General features: G+C 40.2%; 1 protein-coding gene across 1 annotated transcript in view; it reads right to left on the reverse strand.

The window, feature by feature from the left end:
* The window catches only part of IL1RAPL2 (interleukin 1 receptor accessory protein like 2), a 320,679-nt gene that overhangs the window by 152,246 nt on the left and 144,967 nt on the right, over positions 1–23,466 (reverse strand). Inside the window, 1 exon segment of the mRNA XM_005419803.2 lies at positions 9,677–9,950. Within this exon segment, the coding sequence (XP_005419860.2) occupies positions 9,677–9,950 (274 nt within the window).

A 23,466-nucleotide genomic window follows, 5' to 3' on the forward strand; every position in this document is an offset into this window, starting at 1 on the left:
GGGCGGGCGGGCCAGAGGGGGATATGGCTGCAGCTGGAACCTCAGAGCGGAGCTGGGGCACACCACAGGGTGGCAAACAAACTGTAGCAGAAACTCCTCAGCTGTAGCTACAGGGTGTCCTTCTGGGCAAGGGTTGCTGAGTTTAAAGTGTAGCAAAAAAGCCCAAGGAGGCAGTGTAGAAAACACCGGGGCTGGGCAGCAGGTGCCACACGCAGCTGGGAGACGTGGCCTCCGGGAAGGAGGTCGGGGGTCCAGGATTTTCCCCTGAAGCACCTGAGTGGATGGCAAGGGTCCTTTCCAGTGTGATCAGGTTTTAATAAGTTCCCAGCTCAGTGGCTGCCCTTACAAGCAAAGGCTCACCCGCAGCAGGAGAAGCGATACAGGGCTGGATTCCACACAGCAGAGAATTCTCCCCGCGGTAGCAGCAACTTGACCATTCCCCTCTGATCTGAGAGCGAGATCAGGCAAAGGCCAGCCACTCACCCCAGCCAAAATCTCATTGCATCTCTGCCCTTCCAAAGAGAAAACGCCCCAGGTAGGAGAGTAACCAGTAGAACCCTTTCCTCCACCTTGACCACTTCTTTTGTCTCTTAAGTACCAGTTCTTATCGTCTCTTAGGTAACAAATGGGACAAAATTCCCATTTTTTTCATTCCCAAAACAAGGAAAAAAAAAGAAAAATCCTAACCTCCAACAAGCAGTAACTACACCACCAACCATCTTAGTCCGTCTGAAGCATGAATGCACAACCAGATCCACTACTGGCTACTCTATAAATGTGCTGGTTTATAGCTCTTAGACTTAATCGAGCATTTGACTGTTTTCTTCTCACTTCATGGGAGTTTAATAAATTTATTCCTGTCCAAATTTTACAGTTCACACAATGGTTACCAAGGTCATGGTTTGATGATCTGCGTAAAGAAAAGTAAGTTGTTTATCATCATTGTTCTTTTTCAGATCACATCTTAAAAAACAACAGATGATTACTTACTCTTCCAAGTAAGTTTCACTCAAGTGTTAACTTATTTCTCAGTGACTCCCACTCACTCCTATATATTTGGGTCATTGTCTGGAAAAGATCAATTTCCCACCCATGGTGTGACAGCCAGAGGTTACAAATCACAGACCTCTGAATTTATTTTTTTTTTACTTTTAATGCTTATTAATTTGTCAAGTGAGAGGGCAACGGGCTGACAGTGCTGTAGTTGCTCCCTGAACCAAAGGCCAAGAGGTGCAGTGATTCTGTGGCTTGTGTGTAGTACCTAGCCTTGGTGCCGCTCCAAACACTCCTGTCCTGTTTTTGCTTTCTTGTTGCTGTTATCTAATACCAACTCCTATGCCTGAAAGGGAGAAATCCTAATTCCATGTTACCACTCCTTTAGCATCTGACACGTTTTCAAGATCCCCTGGTAAAAGAAAATAACACCATAGAAAGTATGAGCTCAAATTAAGTGCTAAACCAGCACAGTGTTACAAATTCAGTGCTCTTATATAATCTCTACCTCCTCCAACAGAGGAAGAGGTGGTGAATCCAGACAGAGGTACCATTCAAGGCCCCATTCCCTTCAAGCAGAAAAAGTATCTGTGTGGAACTAACCCACCACTCACCAAGAATTTTTATTCTTTATGCACTTCTTTTCTCCTAAGATCCAATCTCTAGAAACAAGACAATTTGACCTTGACTAAAACATACTGCATGTCTCAGAGGTCATTTTTTACAGTGAAGAAAGGCTATACCCTCTCTATTCAAAAGAAAAGAACTTCTGAGCAAAGTCACTGAAAGGTAATTTTAAAAGGCTCACATTAATGACAGCTTGAAAAATAGATATGCAGGAATGTCTCCTCAAGTCACCTGTCAACAATCTAGTTGTTTAAGTGCCTCACCAGAGGCACTTAAAAGCAAGACCTGTACTTCTCACTATGAGTTTAGCCATCTTTAGAAAACTTCTGAACTTCTAGATCCTGGGACAAAAAATAAAAGATGTTTAGATATGGCAGTTGGGTAGAGCATCTCACAGCTGGGTCTCTCTCACCAAAGCTTAGCTCCAAGTTTAAATTTAATTTGGACATCATCTTAAGAGGGAAATGTGACATAAAAATGTCAGGGTGTGCCTACTACAGTCAGCAATACAGCCAGTAACAGCAAGGCCATGATTTGAAAATTTGTGGCTATGATTTGAAAATTCATGGGTAGTCTCTAAGTATTATGGTTCTTAAGTGTATCTTAAGAAAGAAGAGGAATAAATGACAACCACCTGATTCATACACAGTGAGGGACAGGAGGAGCTATTTCTTTTCTGGGTGCCTTCACACACACATGCCCTGGTCACCTCTGCATTGTGACAGATGCAAATGAAAAGCAAATCACCAGTCAGTCATTCCAACAAGGACTATCCAGACACAAAGAGAAAATCTCCCAACACTGAAGCTGAATCACACAGGCCAAAAAGTGTTCCTTGGGTTTGAGGTTTTTTTAAACTTGTCATTGATTGTAGTCATTAAATGTTAGAATTGAATATATGAAAATACAATACAGAACACAGAAGAAATGCAGAAACCAAAAGAACACCAAGTTATTGCAGCATATCACACCTCAGTTCATGAACTAGGTGGTCTCTGTCAGCTTTAGACACCCTGTTCCAGCAAAAAGAAATCCTGTAATTGGCTGGGTTTGCTCTGGGGGAAAATTCCTTCTTTGTCCTTAAGAATTACAAGGCAGCAAATTGCTTTAAAGTTTGCTACTACAAATGACTAAGCCCTTTTCATTTATTTCCTAATACTTTTCTATTAGAACTTGGATATTAATGTTAAATCACATTGTCTTACTGAAAAGCCCCATTACAAAAGAGATAAATCTGAGGCACAGGAACAACTGCTCCCAGGACAATATTAAGAAATTCCTTTCCAATAATTTTGCAATTGCCATACCCTGTTTCTGAGACGACTGAATGCTTTCTCCTTTATTTCTTCCAAAACACAAACTGTGTGGATTAGCATATCTACTCCTCTATGCTTTTTTTTTTTAATAGGCACCTAGCACACAAAACAAAAGTTGCATTCAAGACACCAATCAGACTTGTCTGCATTGCTAAACCTCAATGATTTTATTGCCTGGAGGAATAAAACCTGAGGAGCACAGCCTTCATTCTGCACATAAGTTCTATTTTGCAGATGCAATGTTGAAAGGCAGGTCCTGCTCTGTTTATACACGGGCAATTGAGCAGGAAAAGCAGTGGATCAGTTATTGTCTCACAGGGTATACAAGGAATGAAAGAATCATGAAATGAATGTCCTTACAATGTGTACTGTTGGAGTCCGACAGCTGAGTCCTCCTGGTTGTGCCTTCCCTTAAAGTGGTGGCCAGAAAAGAAGAAATTTTCCTCCAGTATCACTTACCAAATACCAGTTTAGTTCCCTATGGTTCTGTCATCTTGTACTTTGGGCATGATGGATTTCCTCGGGAAACCCTCCATTTGTCTGTCCACTCAGAGGACACAGACAACATTTCCTACTGATGTCTTGTACTTACAGCTGGCTTCATGGGGATTCCAACAGGAATGATACCTGGGTGAGCACATTGTCACTGTTATTTGGAGAACAGAAAGGAAATAAAAACTCCCCAACATGTTGGAGAAGAAATGGCTGGGGAGAGCTGAAACATCTCAGCAGCAGCTGTCCTGCAGGCAAAGTCTGACTGCATGAGGAAGCAGTCCTCCACCCTGCATCCTTTCTCTGCTCTAGGCAAGGTTTGAACCCCACCAGGGAAGGCACTTCAGCAGCAACCAGTGAGCTGAAACATTACTAAGGCATTGTAGCACAGGGAGCTTTGTTATGACAACCTGTAGAGGCTACAAAGTCAGGTCAGTCATTTTAAAAGAATCTAAACCTGGGACTTCACTACTAGGAAAACTGAAGGATTTACAATGTTCTCATTCTTGTCCATGCCACTGCAACAGGGAAGCCACTGGATGCCCTCCAACCACAAAGCAACATGGATATTCCTGCTTGAAGCCCTGACTGTTCTTGCAGCTTCTCATCGACAGCAAACACTGTTTTTCAGAGCAACAGAGGATGAATAATTTCTCTTTTAAAGCTTTAGAGGAGGAGGGTGAGTGAGCAGAAACACACATATCACCAGGGAAGAGAAACAAATCTTTGTTTTTCCACAAAGAATAGATAGAACGGATTTTTCTCAATAAAGACAATGTCATCAAAATGATTTGTAGGAGCACCATCACTTTTTACACAATTTTAGAAATAAATGTAGAAGCATTCTGATTCCACTTTCCCCTGCATTTTGATAATGCCAAAACATTATATCTCAGTGATAGAACCTCAAAAAAATTTATTTTATCATGAATCATACTGACTTTATAATGTATCTACTGTAGCACTGAATTCAAGTATTGAATATCTCACAGGGATTTTGTTTATACAGAATCAGTCAATTTTATTGTGGGAAATGTCACCCACTTTTAAGGTGTGACATTTAATGTTAGTGCCATAGGCTGGAAAGCCTGTGCCATGCTGAATCCACTTGCTCCAAATGTGAGGTGTTGCTGCTTCTACAGACACACCTGGGACTGTACAGGAAAGCTGATCAAACACCAACGTCCAAAGCTGAGAGATAACTATGAGATATATAATCCATCAGCTACTTAGATGTGCTCCTCTTGGATATCCAATAATTAAAGACACTAGCCCACAACAAAGTATCTTGAAATCTTTTCAGATTTAAAGGGGAAAAAAGCACTTGCCAATAACAGCTATGGAAGACCATATTCTATGGCTAAACTGGAATTCCAACACTGCATCCAACCGGGTTTGAGATACAAAATCACCTTTGTCACAAGCAGTTAAATGCTGAGCAAAGCCAAACATTCTGTATTGCCATCAACAAAATGAAGAACTGCATTAAAACACATATTGCAAGAACCACAAGAGATGGCTGCAGAGAAAGCAACCTTACACATGTCCACCTTATGACTTAGTTCAACATTTCTCTTTGGATCTGAAAACACACTTCTTTCATGCTGCTCAGAAGCCAGACTTTCAGCACTAAGAGAAGGTGTGCAGCTTTTCCTGGGCTGATGGGTGCATTCTGCACTCCAGACAGGCACTTACAACAAGCCCCTAAGCCCTGCCTAACATTCTCTGAAGTGAGAGCACACAGGCTGAGCTGCAGATTTTACTGCCAGCCCCTCCAGGCTGTCCAAATCTGATTTTGATTTGCTGGTCATGCACGCCACAGACATTTGGAAGCCAGAAGGCTTAAAATCTACTATTGCTCTATTTTTTTACTGCTCAGAAAGTGGTATCTCAATAGCTCACCAATGGCTCAGCAAAAGCTCAATTCCTCTGTGCATGTCCATAGCAATGCTGTTCTCCATTAAGAACTGTGCACGCAGGGATACAGCAAGGGAAAAAGGACACACAGATTTTCTAACTTGATTTGTCAGCAGTTCTCTGGCATCAAATGCTGGTATTAGAGATCTGCAAGCTTATTCCCCCATAGGCATTCAAGACCCTCACTCCCTTGTTATTCTGCATCCTGTACAAAAATCAAGGCTTAGCTTCATTAATCAGTTTGATGACCACAAATTTTCACCTCCTGCTCCCCTGCACCATCTTGAGGCTCAGATTTTCTACCCTTCTGATTCTTATTATGGGAATCAAGTTTATTTCACCAACAGTTAATTAACAGCAAATATGTACTTATGTTTTCTACCATTACTGGTATTATTCTTTAAATCCTGACTACAGTTTGGTTTGGAGCTGAGCCTAGTTAGAAGAAGGTTTCCATGAGCAGTCCCTAGATGAGGGCAAATTTAGGCTAAATTTTGCTGAGATTTCCTCCTCAGCTCATCTTTTTTTCTTTCACCAGGTGAAGATGATCTAAGTTGGCCCATTTCTTGTTCTGTCTTTAAAAAATGGGCTTTTAACACAGAAAAACAGATGTATTTATTCAGAGAGCAAAAGCAGATAATGATCTGGCAAAAGACTGTCCTACATACTCAGAGCTTTATGGCCACCCTATGCATTTAGGTTGAGCATAATTTCCATGTTTTGGGTTGATGCTTCATCATTTTGAAGCTCATCTCTGAATTCTTCAGTAAAGAATCTGCAATCCAGAGTGCTGATGTGAGAATCCCTGAACATCAAACCTTCATAACAGAATTGCCAACAGCTTTATCTGAAAGTAGCATTGGGGGGTGCTGGAAGATTAATGGCATATCCGGGATATGTACTGGAAGGAGACCTCCAGAACACAGCATTTCCACACTGGGCAGTAAAGTCACGATACAAACATCACAGCATTTACCTGGGAACTGCAATGAAATACGCAGCTATTCATTTCTTAGGATGCCTTTTGGATGTAGCAGCAATATCCCTGATTTGACACAGAAAAGGCATCCAAGAACAAAGACGACCCATGCAATTCATATGGCTTAACTAGACACAGCTGGACTCTGCACTCTTAAAAGTCCTTGCAGAATCTGGACCTTTTCATATGCTTAACACTGCAGAAAAATATCACACTTCAGTTTGCATCTGAGTATGAGTTCAATGCCAAAATGCATTGTGAGAAGGGAGAAGTAGGTTTTAATGCAACAATAAGTTCCTCCTATTACACACAGACCCCCACACCTGTCTATGGAATAATGTTTAATTGGTTAATAAAAGGAGAGGCAACATTTAAATTACGATATCAAATCTCTTCAATCCAGAGAAGCAACCTCATTTATAAAGGCTGATCTAATACTCCTTAATTTTATGCAGTATTACAGGTTTTTTACAAAACAGTCATTATGATTATTGAAATGACAGTTCTGTATAAGAAAGAATTCACTGACACATTTAATTTTTACCCATCTTCAAATCACTGTCATAGCAGCCTATCCTTCACCTTCTCATACCCGCCCTTTCAAGCAGGTTCTGAAAAAGTCCTTCACACTGTTTCACTGATAGTCATGCCTTGATCCTATGAGCACATGTGAAAAACCAGAAAATGCAGCTTCCTGAAAAACAGTTTTGCTATTTTTTTTTAAGAGTCAAGAAGAAACATTTCAACGAATAAGAAATTCAGTGAAAAGTTCAGTTGACATTTTCCCCATACAGTTTTCTTATCTGTCATCTTGTGTTGATTGGGGAAAAAGTAACAATTTGGGGGAGAGTAAATTAAAGCTCTCACTATTGCCTTCCCAGATCAAGACTGAGTCCATCATTTCAACCCATGAACTTCTGGGACCAGGACCCTCATCCCACTTGGCCCTAGCACCACATCTAAGCATCTCACCCGCATGAACCCTTTTGCAAAAACAAGCACAAATAACAGAACACTTCCAAGGTTGGAAGTGGTGACTTGAAGTGGTGGAACTGGCCACTGGGACATGCAAATGTGGGATTTTATGCTTTGGACAGCACAGGGAGATGTACCAGAGCTTCACATGTCCCTGGTGAGTGGCTAGAAAGACATCAGTTTAGAATTGAATCGCTTCTGATTTTCTCTTAAAGAACCTGAATGAAAAATTCTCTGTTGAGAAAAAGTTTTAAATTTATCTTGAATCAAAAGCATTTTCCTCCTCAGTTTTTTCCTTTAGCTACCAAACCAAAAAGTTCAGCTATGCATGTAACCCTAAAGCCAGTGTTGCACACTGATGGAGACAGTCACGTCTTCATTTCCACTGCATCAAGTTCTATCTACCAGTCTCTGCTAATTCAGTCTACAAAAGATGGCATTTGTAACAGAGATTGTTAATACTTCTAGAAAATAAAATCATATTCTAAAATTACTGCTTTCATTTGTGACCTCTTAACTCTCATAAAGTAGGTGAATCTGGTTAATGACTAAAACACAAACATCTGCTTATCCCCCTCAAAAAAAATGGATTAATAAAGCTGAAATTACACAGTTAATGGTGTGGATAGTCTCCCACAGAAATGTGATCACATTTCAGAACATTACATCTAGCTCAATTTTAATGAAATTAAAATCAATTGCTATTGCTACATCCTCTGCTGTTTTAAGCCTCCTATGGTTTCATAAACAATAACAGCAAGGATACATTACCACACTTTTGGAAGAAAAAAATAATTCAGTAAAGGAAGAAATAGAGTCTTTTATCTGTAACCACTACACATATTATTCTGCACTCTGACATAAATCTGAAAAAGGCAAAAATATCTGTAATTATGTAAAAAAGTTCTAGTCAAAGCAAGGAAACTGCATAACTGACAAGGAAGATCTTGTTGCTGTGTAATGCCTTCCAATAAGCATGTCATATAGTTTTTAGCTGAAAATTAGAAGAAGCCATGAATTATTCAAGAACTTGCCCATTTGTTACCAAAATTACTTTGTCATGTAAATGAGCAGAGTTTTGAAATTTCCCAGAAAAAAAGTATGCCCCAGAATTTGATCCAAGATCAATTCTTTATTTTTCACAAAGGATTTGCATGAGAATGTTTCAGGGTATTAAACTAGTAACTTGATTATCACAACAATGACTTCTTATGAAAAAAGTACGGCTCCCTTGAAATATATAAATCACCATCTTCCCGTAACATTTTGAAATCAGGGCCTTCACATCACACCCCACCTCTGACAGAGGAGCTGATAAAACTCCAACTCCAAAAGCTGCAACTCAATCCAACTGCTGCGTTAGGCAGATACATCCAATATTTAAAGTGGACATTGGTGCCCAGTACAACCACCACAATCCAGAGCACAGTCTTTGATTTAAGCAGCATTCCTCAGGATCACAATTGTCTGAGGCAGCTGAGGCAGCACGACTCAGCAGAGATGGACAGAGAGTAAATTCTGGGTTCTGAACAGTGCTGTTATTTGCTGCAATACTTGTTATTTAATTCATGAAACATGTCTAATTTCAGTATGGAACAGCAGACAAGGATGAAGCAAACTTATTATCTGAAACTGAATAGTTTAAAACCAAATCATACAAAGTATCTATAGACTCCTTTTCATTCAAAACTGGCTAATTTAAGGAATATTTATTCATTCATTCTTTAAAAGTCCTCCTTTTTTGTATCTTCTCATTTTAGGCATAGTGATGACATCAACATCTACACGATGGAAATCACGAGCTCTAGCACATGTTTAATTTAAGCCTCATCCAACAGTTCCAAGACACTTCTGAGAAAGGCATTTTGGTGTCTTACCAAATGAGGTCTGCTTAAATTTGTGATAAATCATAATTGTATATTAAAATAAACATTTCTTCAAAACCAGACAGAACTGTAACTCCCCATGGCCTGATCCCATCAGAATAATTCAAACTGTAACTCTGTAATAACTCAGAGGATTTGAAACAGAACAGTACTTAAACAAAATACTTCATGATTTAAGAAGTATCACGTTCTGAAGGTTTACAGAAAATTGAGAATTTGCAAATGTTGTTTTTAAAAAAAAGAAGTAATTAAGTGAAAGCACATTAATTATAGCTACTTGACTAAGTAACTATAATTACTTGGGAAACTAATTTTGAGACAAAGCATTATGTGACATATATGGTTATGAGAATAAAAAATTAATATGCATTAACTGGATGTATATCTAAATTCTAATGGCTAAAATTAATTTTTTAACCAAGATCTAATACTCCATACATTATTAAACAATAATCCCCACATTCTTATTTAGACTTTAACACAATACTCACCTCAGCACACATGTGTAGAAACCACTGTCTTGCAGCTCAACCGAGTGAAACCATATGGAATCTTCATCCTTGCTCATTCTAACTTCGGAAAATATAATGGGTTCTTCTAAATCTCCTTTGTTTTTGTACCACATAAGCCTAAGACCTGTGCTTTGGGCCATGCTATAATTAGTTCTGATATAGCTGTAGAAAAGGGCACATTTCACTCGGACTGGTTCACCTGCCAAAGCCATGTATGTCTTGAGATCCACTGACCAGTCAATGCAACCATCAACTGAAAGCAAAACAATAATAAAGAAATATTAGACACAGATTTTTTCACTACATTTTCCAATATAGTGAAAGACAGCTTGGGAAATGCAATACAGTACATTAAAAGAAATGGCTTTTGGCGTGTGCTGAATTGTTTCAGGGTAATATGAAAAACCTGAAGCAGTTATTGGCAACTAAGGGGGTTCATATACCTTTTTTAATTACATGTAACTTTGAATGTGCAGACAGTAAATAGAGCACACTGAGCTTGCTCAATTCCACTTCTTTAGAATATCATTACTTTCATCCCCCAAACACTAATTCTTTATTAAATAAACCAAATGTTTTGCAGCTTAACTACTTGCTTCTGTAAACCAGTTTTGAATTCTCCAATTCCTTGTGGAAACAAAATGTACATTGGCATCTGATGCCAATCTTATCCCTTAAAACTTTTCCATCCACCTCTGTTAGTTATGTTATGCAAAAAAATCCCCAAATAACAGATGTGACATTTATTATTTTTCTTTCAAGGCAGTTCCACTTAGTTGGGGTTTTTACCTACAGTCTACTCAAACTATAGACGTCTGTATTATACACAACAGGATACAATTACAACATGCTGCCTACGCAATCAAACTTAATTCAGGAGTTGTTCAAATAAAAAAGGACCACTTTTGATGTTATCTTCAGCAAAACCTTTTGAAACAGTTTTCTTAATACTTCACTTAAAAATTAACATACATCAGACAGTTTAATAAAAGATCAGTCTCCCTACAGTTTTTTCTCCCATTGCTATTATCTTGGTACAATACAGCCCTAGCATATGCACACATATAAACATATCACATTCAGAGACCTTTTAATTCAATCTTTTTCATTGCTAGAAAAACTATCAGTGTCAAAATCAGCCAAGAATAAAACCAAAGAAAAATATTTCAAAGGCAGATCATCCAAAGGCAAACACAATACCTAAAATTAATAGAATTCATTAAATATGTAGGGTTTAGAATTTATTGATCATATTAAGCAACAAGTAAATGGAGCATTTTTACCCTTACTGCAGCACTTCAAATTCAGCCATGTAACTCTCAAGTTGCCTCTTCTGCATTTACAGTATCAATTCTCAAACCATAAATGTTGGATATCCTCATACACTCTTCATTTCATACACATTGTCAATTGCATTCTGTCATCAAGTGATTTTTTATCTTACTTCCTAAACAAAGGTAATCAGCAAAAATTTCTGTACGTGGAATATCAGGTCTGATCCCACTTTTAGTAACTTTTACAGCCTCTAAATTATGTCTACCAAGTTTTCATGTTTCTCTTTAATAATTCAAAAGTAACTGTGACAAACGGAAGGTTTTAATTTTCCCATCACAGTAAATCAGCTTCAAGTGTACTGTGATCACATGAGCCACATGTTAAACTTGTTGACACTGATCACTTTAATACTTTTCTGGTATATAAACTTCCGTGTAACATCTTGCTGCAAAACAAACTTGTAAAAAAAAAAAACTAACATAAGCTCAGGAGGGAAGGAAAGCCCATTACTCAAAACATAACTCATGACAGTTTCGACAGGTGAAGGGATATTATGGAGCACCTTTACCCCCAGGGTGTTTCCTGTTCCTGCCCCTCACCCCACAGGCAGGTGCAAAAGCAGCAGCTGTTTGTGCCAGCTGAGTTCTTTCTTCATCAAAAAAGCCCCCAAATCAACCCTTCACCTGAACTTATGCACACACTGTTCCAGTTAACTTTAATTTTGATTTTCATTCTCATTTTGCTGACAACATCCTACTGATTTAAATTAAAATTCATTGCTTTTAATGGCTGCTGTTAATGACATCAACTGAAAGGCCAGCAGCAATTTACTGATGTTCCTTTTCCTCCCTGCTTCCTCTGTGTCCTTCCTCTAACAGTACCACACACAATAGGACAAGTTTGGATAATCATGATTTGAAAATCCTGTACTGAAGCATTTGTTCTCAGTGCATCTCCTCCAGGTTTATAGCATCCTTCACCATGACCAAAGCTGCACATTGTAACTTGAACATGCTCTTGCCAGGACCCCAAGAAACATCGCACTGACCTCTCTTTGTGCTGCTGCTCCACAGACATGGGCAACCTGCAGTAGAGCTGGAGAAAGAGCCTGGTTCACCCAGTCATAAAACCCCATCTAACCCACTTTTATATTAAACCCCTGGTTCTGACACCATGAATTATTTTATATAGGTGACAGGACTTTTACATGAGTGGGTATCATTGTACTCCCCATAGAGCTTCCTCTGAAATCCTCTGTGCTTTTTTTGAGTCCTGCTCTTTAGGCTGCTGTGATTTACAACTGAAGAACAGTGCAGAGCTCACAGCTGCCTTCTCTCAGCAAGGGATGCGCAAGGCAATGCTGAGATCTCCAGATGGCTCATCCCTTGTTCTCCAGGACACATAGATATTCTCAAAGACCTCTCTCTTGTGATTTAGCAAAGTCACAGAAGTCTAAGTAGGGCCATAAGTTGAAATGAATACAGGTGTCCAGAACTGGAATTTAGATCCAAACGAATCCAGCTGATCTAATTAATTCAGCCAATCTAATTAATTCTGTCACTCTTGTGTCAATCAAATCCTGTCACATCATCTAATGCTTTCAAATCTGTGCTGGTTCAACAAAGTTAAACCACACCAAAGAATAACTAACAATGAGACACACATGGAAAGGTTGTGGATCAAAGACAACAGTGCCAGGTTTTCATTTATTTCACAGAGCAGAGTCACAATTAGTAGGAGTTCTGTAGTTAGGAGCAGACCCAATATGGAAATCCAAATTTGGAAGCTGAAGATACCCTGCTTCCAATGAAATTTCTCCCACATCCACACCAAAAAACTTGTTAAAGCACAGCTCAAATGAACACTAAGTAACCCTCCATTCAATCTGTGTCATTCAATCTGCCTCATTCTCCACTTTCATTTAAAAATTTCTTTTCCCTTCTCATGTGCACTTCTCTACTACTCTAATTTCAGAATTTGAGCTGCAGGAGTATAGGAAGCACAGTGGAATAGATGAAAGGCATTTGAACAGTAATTTACCAGGTCACCAGAGTGCTAAAAACCCTCCCCAGCTGCCCCCAGGGGACAACACAATGGTGGGGCCAGTGCTCTGTTGGCCATTGCCAGCGCTCCAGTGGAGGCACCAAACACAGTGACCTGAGCCCAGCGTAGCACCTGCATCCAAAGGAACAAAAGAAAGGAGAGGAAATTCACACTAGAGACTTTTTTCCCTATTAACAGTACCTGAAAGAAAGAATTTAAACAGCCCACAGGAAGCTGACCCCACCAGGGATAGGGGTGGAAGGGGAAGGTGCAGGCAGGCTGCTGCCCATGGCCCTGTCTGCCCCAGCTGCTCCCCTGTGACAGCTCTCCCTGCAGCAGGCCAGGAGGGTGTAATTACAGAGAGAAGAGCCCACAGGGAACAGAGCAACCAGTCATTATAGTGTTGATGACATCTGCAGAGGGGAGAAGTCTCACAGAATAAGCTAAATCTTAATTATTGAAGAAAGACTAATCAAACAGGAGATGACTTTTCCCCCTTGCTCTTTTTTTCTTGTTAAATACACAGGTAAGAATGTTTCCTCTTCTGAAGCTTTAGAGGCTAAAATCTAGGTCAGGCTCCCTGCACTTACATGGAAACTGGAATTTTTCCTCTCGCCGTGCTGTCAGTCACTGGAGCGTGAGCATTGTTAGATTCATTTGGAGTATTCTCCAAGCTGTCATCACAAATGACTGGAGCTGCTTAGGTGGAGTTCAGCACTCCATTATCCAGAACAAAGTTTGCTTTCATTTTTGTTGGGCTGGCTCTCAATATGTAATATAATCAGGTTGGTGTGAAAAATATTAGCATTAGAGAGGCACTTATATAATAAATGTATATATACACTATTTCTCTGCTACCGTATAATTAACCTGGTAAGTGCCTGACTGAAAACTCATTCAAATTAAATCCTGTCTGTTGTGGATGTACTTTACACACTTCCAAAAAATTTTTTTACTTTTTTTTTAGTTTGGAACACTAAGAAAATATGGAAAACACTGTCCCATTTTTATCCCAGGTTCCTAAGGAAAAGTGGTTTGCCCACCTATCTGTCAATCTTCCCTATCCCCTTAGCATACCTTCTACCACAACTGACTAAATTCAGTCCTATTCCATGGCACATGGAAGTGCTCAGGAGTGCTCTCTCCTGCAAGGGTGCAGAACAGTGTCCCATTGTGTCCTCTATGAGCTGGGAAACACAGCAGCAGTGAACCACAGTGCAACCCCACTGGGCCCATCCCAGTTACCTACCCAGGCTACTGCAACCTGAGCAGAGAGTGAATTGAAAATGAAGGCTATAAAACTATTAAGGAAAATATAGATTGAGTTGGCTGACAATAAGTTACTGTACTTTTATGTTAGCAATCACCCAAAGCATGTACTGCATCTTCTTCCTCAACATTTCCTGGCAATTTCCCATTACTCTTATTTTAAATAAATCTAGTTGTCTAGGGAGTCTAGATGCTTTTTAACATGAACCATAATAATTTATAAGCAATTATAGAGGAGCATGTACATCGTCTCTAAGTAATTTGTCTTTCTGATTGCTGTCACATGAATAATTTTTTGCATTGCGCATCTGCCTGTTATAATTTTTATAGGAATCTGTCAGCTACAGCAATTTATATTGTGGCATTGTTAAAGATGTTTGCCTACCTTGTTACCTGAAAATCTCATTTTAAATTGAAATCGTCTACAAATAAATCATTAAAAAAATAATTCACTAGCTAATGTATTAAATTTATTGCTCTGCAAAGCGGGCAATGCTTGTGACTGTAGGTACATAGTCAGAAATAAAACCACCATTCCTCTAATACAAGAGTTATATTTTTATGTATATGTTAGCTGTAGGACAGCAGAGTCCAGGAACTGATATCCATCATGCTCAGGGTTTGCAGACACGTAGCAATGATAGATGCACTCCATTAAGAATGTCCAAAGAGAGATGCAAATTTTTTAGAGTCTTAAAAGGGAGAAATCAGTTACAGCCTATGAATTTTTGGCACCTTGGTATTTTCAGATCTTGATTCTGGAGAAAAGGGAACATGCCCTGCATTGAGCACACACAGTAAAGCCTTTAGCAGCTTTGGCTGGATGTGGTTGTCTCGAGGGTCAGGGTGTTGGATCAGCCTCACCAAATGTAATTGGTTTCACATCTCTGATTTTTGACTGCACCGTGCTAATGCTGCTGCAGTGCTTGCAGACCTCTGCCAGCTTCTCATCACAGCCTGGCACTGCCATGTGAGACCTGAACATCAGCAGAGCCCAGTGTGTGTCCCTGCCTCCTCCCAGAGCCCTTCCCTGCTCCTCACACCACGAGCTGCTGGGGACCGGCACTGCCTAAAAACTTCCAGCAACCACCACACATTTCCATGTATTCTTCAAACACTCCAGTGCTCAGAGCCACGTGTGCTGGTCAGATAACACGTTGCAAGTAACACTTGCTTTGTGCACTGTTCAAAATCATGGATGTTTCCTCCAAAGCATGGTGAGATCTCTGTGTGCGGAGCTGCCTCATCTTAGCTGACTGACCAAACTGGATGATGAAAGAACACTCTCATAACTGTTAAAATTCTCTCCACTGACAGACATCTGAGCTGGTATCTCTGCCATGAAAAGCAAGTTACCTGGCTTTACAGGGAGAAGGAGAAGCCCATGCTGGCAATACTCCAGAGGGGAGTGGAGGGTGGCCTTGTCCAGCAGCAGAGAGCATTTCCAAGAGCAGGGAGGGAGGGGAGGAGGGGGAAATTCAGGTAAAATGTCTGTCACACCTCTTTTCTGTGAGTTTTACTCTTCTTTGAACCAAGTAGACTCTAGGTTTTGACTGTATGTCCACACATTAAAGTGCATTTTAGAAAAAATTTAAATATTTTTCCCCTGAGGGACACAAAATCAAAAAATGTATCTGTTGGAGATAAAATCACTTAGAATATAACAAATCTTGAGAAAAAACAAGTTTATTGTGGTTCAAGATGGGTGAATGTTGCCATGCTTTTCCTACAACCCTGTCAGTAACTCTTACTAATTCTTCTATGACAGTAACATTTTGTTTCAGCAATAAAGCAAGATTATTTTTTGCTGTAGAAACACAATATCTAAGAATAGGATCACTCACAGACTTTGTAGTTTCTCTACTCTGAACTCGTTTTCTGAATATTTTCCAGCAAGAATTAGACTATTCAAACTTATTGGTGAAAATGTTTGGGACTTTCAAGGCATATAAAAGTGTAAATATTCCAAAATTCCTAAGTCAAGTAATGATGAGTGCAAAAAATCTTCACTAAATTTAGCAACATGCAAATGTTTCTCCAAATCTGGGCCAAAAATAAGGAAAAATGCATTTAAACATCTATATACACTGCCTAATTTTTTTTCCTAATTTTGATCAAAGCTTCAAATTTCTGTAGGATGAACTAAAAGGTTTTTGAGACTTGTGTATGTTTCATTTTTTGACCAGCTTTTGTTATGATCCATAGCTAAACAACCCAACTCAAATGTCAAATATTCCAGCCTAACACTCATCATTTCCTTTGAGGTCAAACTCACTGTAAATATATACTGCCAGAGGTTCAAATAACCACAGATTGCTCTGCCCTGAATTACATAAGCATAGGGAGCCAGGAGCATTTTAGCCTTATATCGAAAATGCAAAAGAAAGAACATACTGGTAGATCACCAAAATTCTCAAGGGAGAGAAAAATCCCTGAACAAAGTCTCAGCTTCCAGGGGCAATGGCATATTAATGAGGTCAAGGCTTAGAAATTATACTTGAAGAATGAAAATGCTGCAGCAGCATCAGTAGAAGTGACTGGACAGGGGCATTTCATCCTGTAGCACTTGTCAGAGCCAGCTTTTCAGGTGGCACCTTATCACAGGGGCTTTCTGCAACGCTTGCTGATGGAGAGGAGAGCAAATCACAGCTGGCAGGTTAAGATTTTTGCTGGAGACAGGGAGGTCTGAGACACATTCTGTGATGGAAAGGAAATTTCTGTTCTCATCACATTCTTTGCTACCTCTTCCAAGTCAGATGTTCCCAGAGACAGATGGAACCTGAAGTGCCCTTCCAAAGCTGTGCTCTTTGCGTTCAGCTGATCGCTCTGCTGAGCACAGAGAAAGAGAGGGGGAGGGCACTAAAGCATCTCTTTAAAATGCAGCATATTCACCCTAAAAATGAGTATTTGGTGACCTTGATCTCCTAATCACTTCAATATCTGGCAGGTTTTTAAAGAGTCTATGTTGAAGTAAACAGTACAGAAATTGGAATTTAGTGGTTTGGTTTAAAATATTCAGTGTAATGCCTTGATTCTCTGCAGCTGTCACCATGTTAGAAAACAATGTAAAAGGCACCTTGAAAATCAACAGCAGTAGAGCCAGGACATGAACAATAAAGAAATCATACTTCATGGCTTCACCCTTTCATGTATTTTGTAAAGGCTCAGCCATGGGTTCAAGGCATGTGCCCCAGCCTGTCCTGCCTTCTCAGCACCCCCAGCACTGCCTGGCCCCTGCCCTTCCCACTCCAGTGCCCCTCCTGCCATGGGGCAGCAGATTTGGAAGAGTGGTAGGAAAGGTCATTGACAAATCTCCTGCCTCTGCCCAGCCTCCCTCTTTGCTCCAAGGCAGTAAAGCCAAGCAGGTGATCTGCAGCAAACAAGGTATCCGAAATACTAAACTTCCTTCTTCTTTGAGGTTTTATTAATACCTATGTCTTCAAAGTCAGCCAGGAAAAAACATGATTAATTTAGCACCAACAAGCCAGGGAACATTACCTTAAGCAAGGAAAGACTGTTGCTCTAGATTGAAGTGGCCAGATCAGATACTTGATGTTACATCTGCTTCTTGGACTGAACAAGTAACAAAACTTTCCTGTTTAAATCCTAAAATTTAAATTCCATAAATGAGCAACTCAGACAACCAAAAAGTCAGTGCAAACACTGGTATGAATTCAAAGCCTCTAAACTAGTGTTCATCCAGATCTGAAACCCATCTGAAGATGGGTTTTTCTTTTCTTGTCCACAAAATCTAGTAAACAAAAATACTTCCCTTTTCCAAGCTTCAACATGAGGAAAAAAGTCTATTTTTTTACTAGCATGTTGCACAGTGCATGTTGCCATTTTTGTTAGCTCTTTGGATTCCTGAGGGAAATAATAAATGATGGAAAAGCTCAAGGAGAGATTTCCCAGCATCTCTGGTACTTCTTTGGTGGACAGAACTAAATTCAGGCAAAGGAGATGGAAAGAAAGAAGAATCAGTATCTAAGGGAGAGCAGTAACTGATACCAGTAACAAGTATAATAACAGACTGGAAATATTTCTTTGCATTTATAAATAAAAGTTTTATCCTAACACAATTTCAGGTAAGGAGCAACACACTGAAGACACACTTTATAACTGAAGGTATGTGCATTTAATATTTTAAGTGTTGACTACACAGGAGCTCTTTAAGGACACTCCCCAAGACACTTTCAATATTCTCCAGTCAACTACATTAACCATGTGAAATTTCACACAGTTCTGTTTTCATGTCTTTAGCACCATGCAAACTTTGGGAACAAAGCTGAATTCATTTCAATAATTGATGAGTCTCTTTTCATTAGTTTCTTTGAATAAAGTTACTGAAGGTAAAGTAAATGAAAACTGGCTCCCAGATCAGGCAGCTGCAGTCTCAAGTAATCACACAATTAGAAAACCATATCCACTGCTTGTTATTCCCAAAAGGGAGTACTAGGAAAGAATTGTGAATAAAGGAATTTAAAATGAAAGAGAATGAACCTCTATTAACTTGGTAGCCCCTGTGGGGTAGAATAACCGGTGTACATACACAAGATTATTTTATCTGGCATCTGTTTTTCAAGTATGTGGACAGTTTGAATTGGATTATCTGCTCTGAGGGCACAGTCCTCTTGAGTTTGGATTAGGTTAGGAAGATGGGCCGGGCTCCCTGTTGAATACACAGGGCTAAATTCATTTCTTCTGCTGTCTATAGAGGAGAATCCTTGAGAGACACAGGTCTGCTGTAAGAGCTCCTACCACACCTCCCCTGTGGCAGAGGCAGAGTGCTCAACGGGAAAAAAGAGCAAGGAGATATGAAGAGCCCACCACCAGAGGAAAGCAGGACTGAGTTATTCCTGGGGATGATCTCTGTGGTGTCTGTGCAAGGTTAAGCAATCATTCACTGGACACCTCAGCAGGGACATTTCTGGTGACTCAAATTCTCCATTTACCATGGGCAACTTGTGCCTCACCACTGCTCCTGCCCAACTGTGCCACCATCCCAGGCCTTGGGGCAGAGCCAGATTCCAGACCTCCAGGGGTCTCTTCCAACCCACATGGCCCTATGGTTTGTCCTACCACCAACAGTGCCCTCCACAATCCGCAGACACATAGAGAGAGCCTTTCTCACAAATATCTAGATCTAGGTGCACACCTGCACTATTCTACTCATTAGTAGTTTATTTTCTAGCTTACAAAGATGCAATCAATCCATGAGAAGATTACCAAATGTTTTAAAAAACTGGTTTCCCATCATAAACACACTGGGTAGAATGAATGTTTTGGGGCTTGGATATCTGTAAAGTACTGGATGAACACATAGCAATGTTAAAAAAAAAAAAAGGAGAGAGAGAGAATGCCCAATTTTCAATGAGGACATGCACATAAATAGAAAGGAACAAGTCAAGTTCATCTAATTTACTTGCAACAAATAACTAGCTTTGGTCATTTGCTTCGACTCTACACATTTACCTTTGGATATCTAGACACACTTTCCATTTTACAATTGCTGTGCCATTCTTCCTGTTATCTGGCATAGATAATTTCAGCTGCAGTGAGCCAATTACCATTTCCACTTGCATGACAGGAGGACCTCTGTTTGAAAAGGTTGTGACCCACACTCTAACCTAGGTTGTAATTCCTCCTCTCATTTTAATTCATTATCTGCATGTATGCAGCAGAATTTAAATAGGAAGCTCTCCTGACTGCAGAACACACTAGATTCAATTTCAGTAAAATGAACATTCACAAATCAAAAGAGTATTTGCTTTTATAGGATAGTCATGAATAGAAGTGTTAGTGGGTTATTTGATTAAAATTTCTGTAAGTGATGAATGATGAAATGATTTCAAAATTAGATGTTTTTAAACAGTAAACATCATTCTTAAGACTTGTTTCTATTTAGAAGAAACAAACAGGGTTATTCTAATTGCAAGCCATTATAATTACACGTATGAAAGAAAAATAAAGGATGATTGAAAAATGAGCCATTACAAGAGCTACCTGTGCAACAGACAAATCTCTCTAGGTAAAGCGGCAGTGCAGTGCTGTGCTCTGGAACACAGAATTGCACATTTGCTTAGGAACACCTTTACATTTACATATCCATTTTCTAAAAGCTGCCGGTAGCAACATCCTACAGGACTGCATCCACAGGCAGCCCCTCACCTTCAATGAGAACAAGGGTCATGTTGATGGGACCACATCCACCCCCTTTTCTGGAAAAAGGCCCTGGGGGAAGACTGCCATCACAGCCTCCCCTGTGGCCTGCAAGTTCCCCAAATCCCCACCCACTTCCAGATGAGTTGTGAGCCCTGACTCCGAGCAGGACTGGTCACCAGTACCACCACTCCTCTCAGTTCCCTCTCAAGCTCCCATTCCTGAGACCTTACTCCTTTCTTGCCCCAGCCCCAGTGACCATCCCCTATTGGAGTAGAGAGGCCATTTTGTCATCAGTAGGACTGCAGCTCCCAATATGGTCCCATTCCTAAGCACTTCGTCTTATTTCAAATCATTTTTCAAAGTCTTTACTCAGGAGATTCAGAGCAGGGGCAACACTGACTGAAATACCACAAAAACTGGCCCTGCTTCAAGCTGACACAAAGCAGTGGCTGTCTTTAAATGAGAACCACCATAAAGCAGACAGAGCCCAAACCAGCACAGTTTTCATCCTTCTCCTCAGACTTCCCTGTGACTTCACGAGCCAGAAACAAAACTGGCAACAGGAAGATTTCATTTATTAGTAAGCAAAAGTAACAAACCGCAAATACTTCATTACTAATACATCATTTGCTCAGAATGGCACAAAACAAACAAGTCTGTGTTTTATTCATGGGCCTCCTGTCATCCTCAATGGCCTCGACTCACTGCAAAACACAAAACATGCAGCTGCTGCCTGTTCCTCTGAAAGGGGATGGAAGATGGAGATGTTTGAGCTCCAGGGCTGAGGCTGAGCAAAGGTGGGAGCTGAGAATACAGGAAGGGAGCTGGAGAGCTCTTGGCACCTCAGGCCTTTCTTTGGATGTCAACACATCCTCCAGGTGGGACACTGCCCTGCAGCCCCCTAATCCATCAGCACATCATCATTAAATCATCATAGCACAACTGTAACATTCTGAAACTCATCCTAAAAACCTCCACCTGAGCTACTGATAAACCAGAAAAATCACACAATTGGAGCAACATGTTTAATTAATGTCTCTCCACTGGTTACGCAATAGTCAGTGAGCAATGTGGAGACTGCTCATTTGCTCGTTCACTCCCAGTTTCTTATCCTAACTTGCATTCCATCATTTCCTGTCCCAGCCTTGAGAATTGACTGCCATGACAGCTTGAAGATGACTGTTTGATGAATATTTAAAAATTCTTAATAAGGCAAAGCACAGAGATGACTACACCTGGACTGGCCACTGTAAGGATGACCCCAAAGAAAACCACTATGTTTTCCACTTAAGAAACCCTCCTTTGAAACATGGAAAATCAGTACTTCAATTCTTAAACAGAAAAAAAACTCACAGTGATTAGGGAAGACAGGCCAGAAATGCAAAGCTGGATCCCTTCTTTTTCCCCTCCATCTTCTTCACAGAGAGGGGGCTCATTTCCAAGCCTGGCTGAAGCTGCCTCAGTAAGTTTGAAGCTGCAAATGCTCAGTGCCTGGGGGACTCCCATCCCTGCTCAGGGCAGGCTGTCCCCACTCCTCTGGGAGGGCTCCTGCCTCTCCTGTCTGCCTGATCCTGATCAGGTCCCTGATCCTTCCTTCACTGCCCCTGCTAAACCCAAGCAGAATTCAGCAAATAGTGGGGAAGTTTCCCAGTGGGGAAGCTGGAGATGGGAGGGAGGATTAATTATGACACACAGTGTTTTGAGTGGATGCATTCCCAATTAAAAATGCTCTATTTAATTCAACCCAATTTTATTATTGTCTTGACTGCATTGTTTTTTTCAGCTCACAGTGACAGATTTTTTAGTTGGGATGACAGAACTGTCATCTGTCCAGCTCTGCATCTGAAGGAAGAGTGTTCCCAGCTGGAGAGGAAAAAGCACACAGGAGGCATGTAACCTCAGGGTAGGGATTTTGGGTACAGACAGGGAAGGGAAGTGAAAGGTGTCTGACAGACTAACACGTGTTACTTGGGCACAAAAAAAAAGCAGTTTGAATCTGCTCTAATCAAGGTTAAAGCAGAATTTAATGGCAACAAATCATTCTTGTTTTCACAAGATACAGGGTCCAGCCTCAGAGGTGTGGATGGCATCCAGCTCCTACGGAGATCAGCGCACCCCACACAGCCTCTGCATCCTGCAGCGCTGGGGGATGACACTCCAGGGAGCACGTCCCCACAGCAAACCCTCTTTGTGAGAGGGGAAGAAGAATAAAACAGAGAGAGGCTCTGTTAGAAGCAGGGATCTGAGTCAGAAATAGAGATGCAGGCGTCATGCAAACTGTGTTAAGGGGTCTGCTGATAAAGGGGACTTCTTCAAAGATAAAGACTGTCGTATTTCTGTTAAAAATAAGACTATCACAAATGCAATCATATTTTTTCATGTGTCACTTGTGAAATATATTTCACTGGGAGGTTGACAGTGTAAGAAACGCAATTAGAATGATTTACATATTAAAGACATTATTATGTCTTCATTGTAAATATTTCCATCGTGATGACTTTGAACAGAATCTTTGCAAACAGAAATATAAATATCCTCATGCCTGATTTCACATAATCTGAAATCATGCCGTGTCAAATTGTCAGTTTTAAGAATTCTCCTAAGCCACTACAAATCCCATTTTAATCTCTCCAAAGACTTGTCTGCTTTTACATAATTGAAAATAACCACTGCTTGTAATGTGTTAATTTTGATGTGCAGTAAATAACATGATGCCAGAACCCTTCTAGACAACCACTGTTTTGAAAAACTGTGCTAAGCTTTCCATCTCCAGACTGCCTAGGGCCGCATAAACCTTTACAATGCAATTTTTTTTTGTTAGTGTTTAATGCTAAATATTCCAAAGTATGTTATCAAAATCATGAGAGTTGGATTTTTTTTCCTCTTCCCTGGGACTGATTAGTGTGTCTTCAGTAAGAAAGATAAGCAAATACAACCTCATTAACGAGCTAGGAACTTTAGATAACAAAAAGCACCACTAATAGCCCAATTGCTATTGAACAGCTTCTCTGTTAGAAGAG

This window comes from Geospiza fortis, unplaced genomic scaffold (assembly GCF_000277835.1).
Source record: "Geospiza fortis unplaced genomic scaffold, GeoFor_1.0 scaffold157, whole genome shotgun sequence".
Classification (NCBI taxonomy): domain Eukaryota; kingdom Metazoa; phylum Chordata; class Aves; order Passeriformes; family Thraupidae; genus Geospiza; species Geospiza fortis.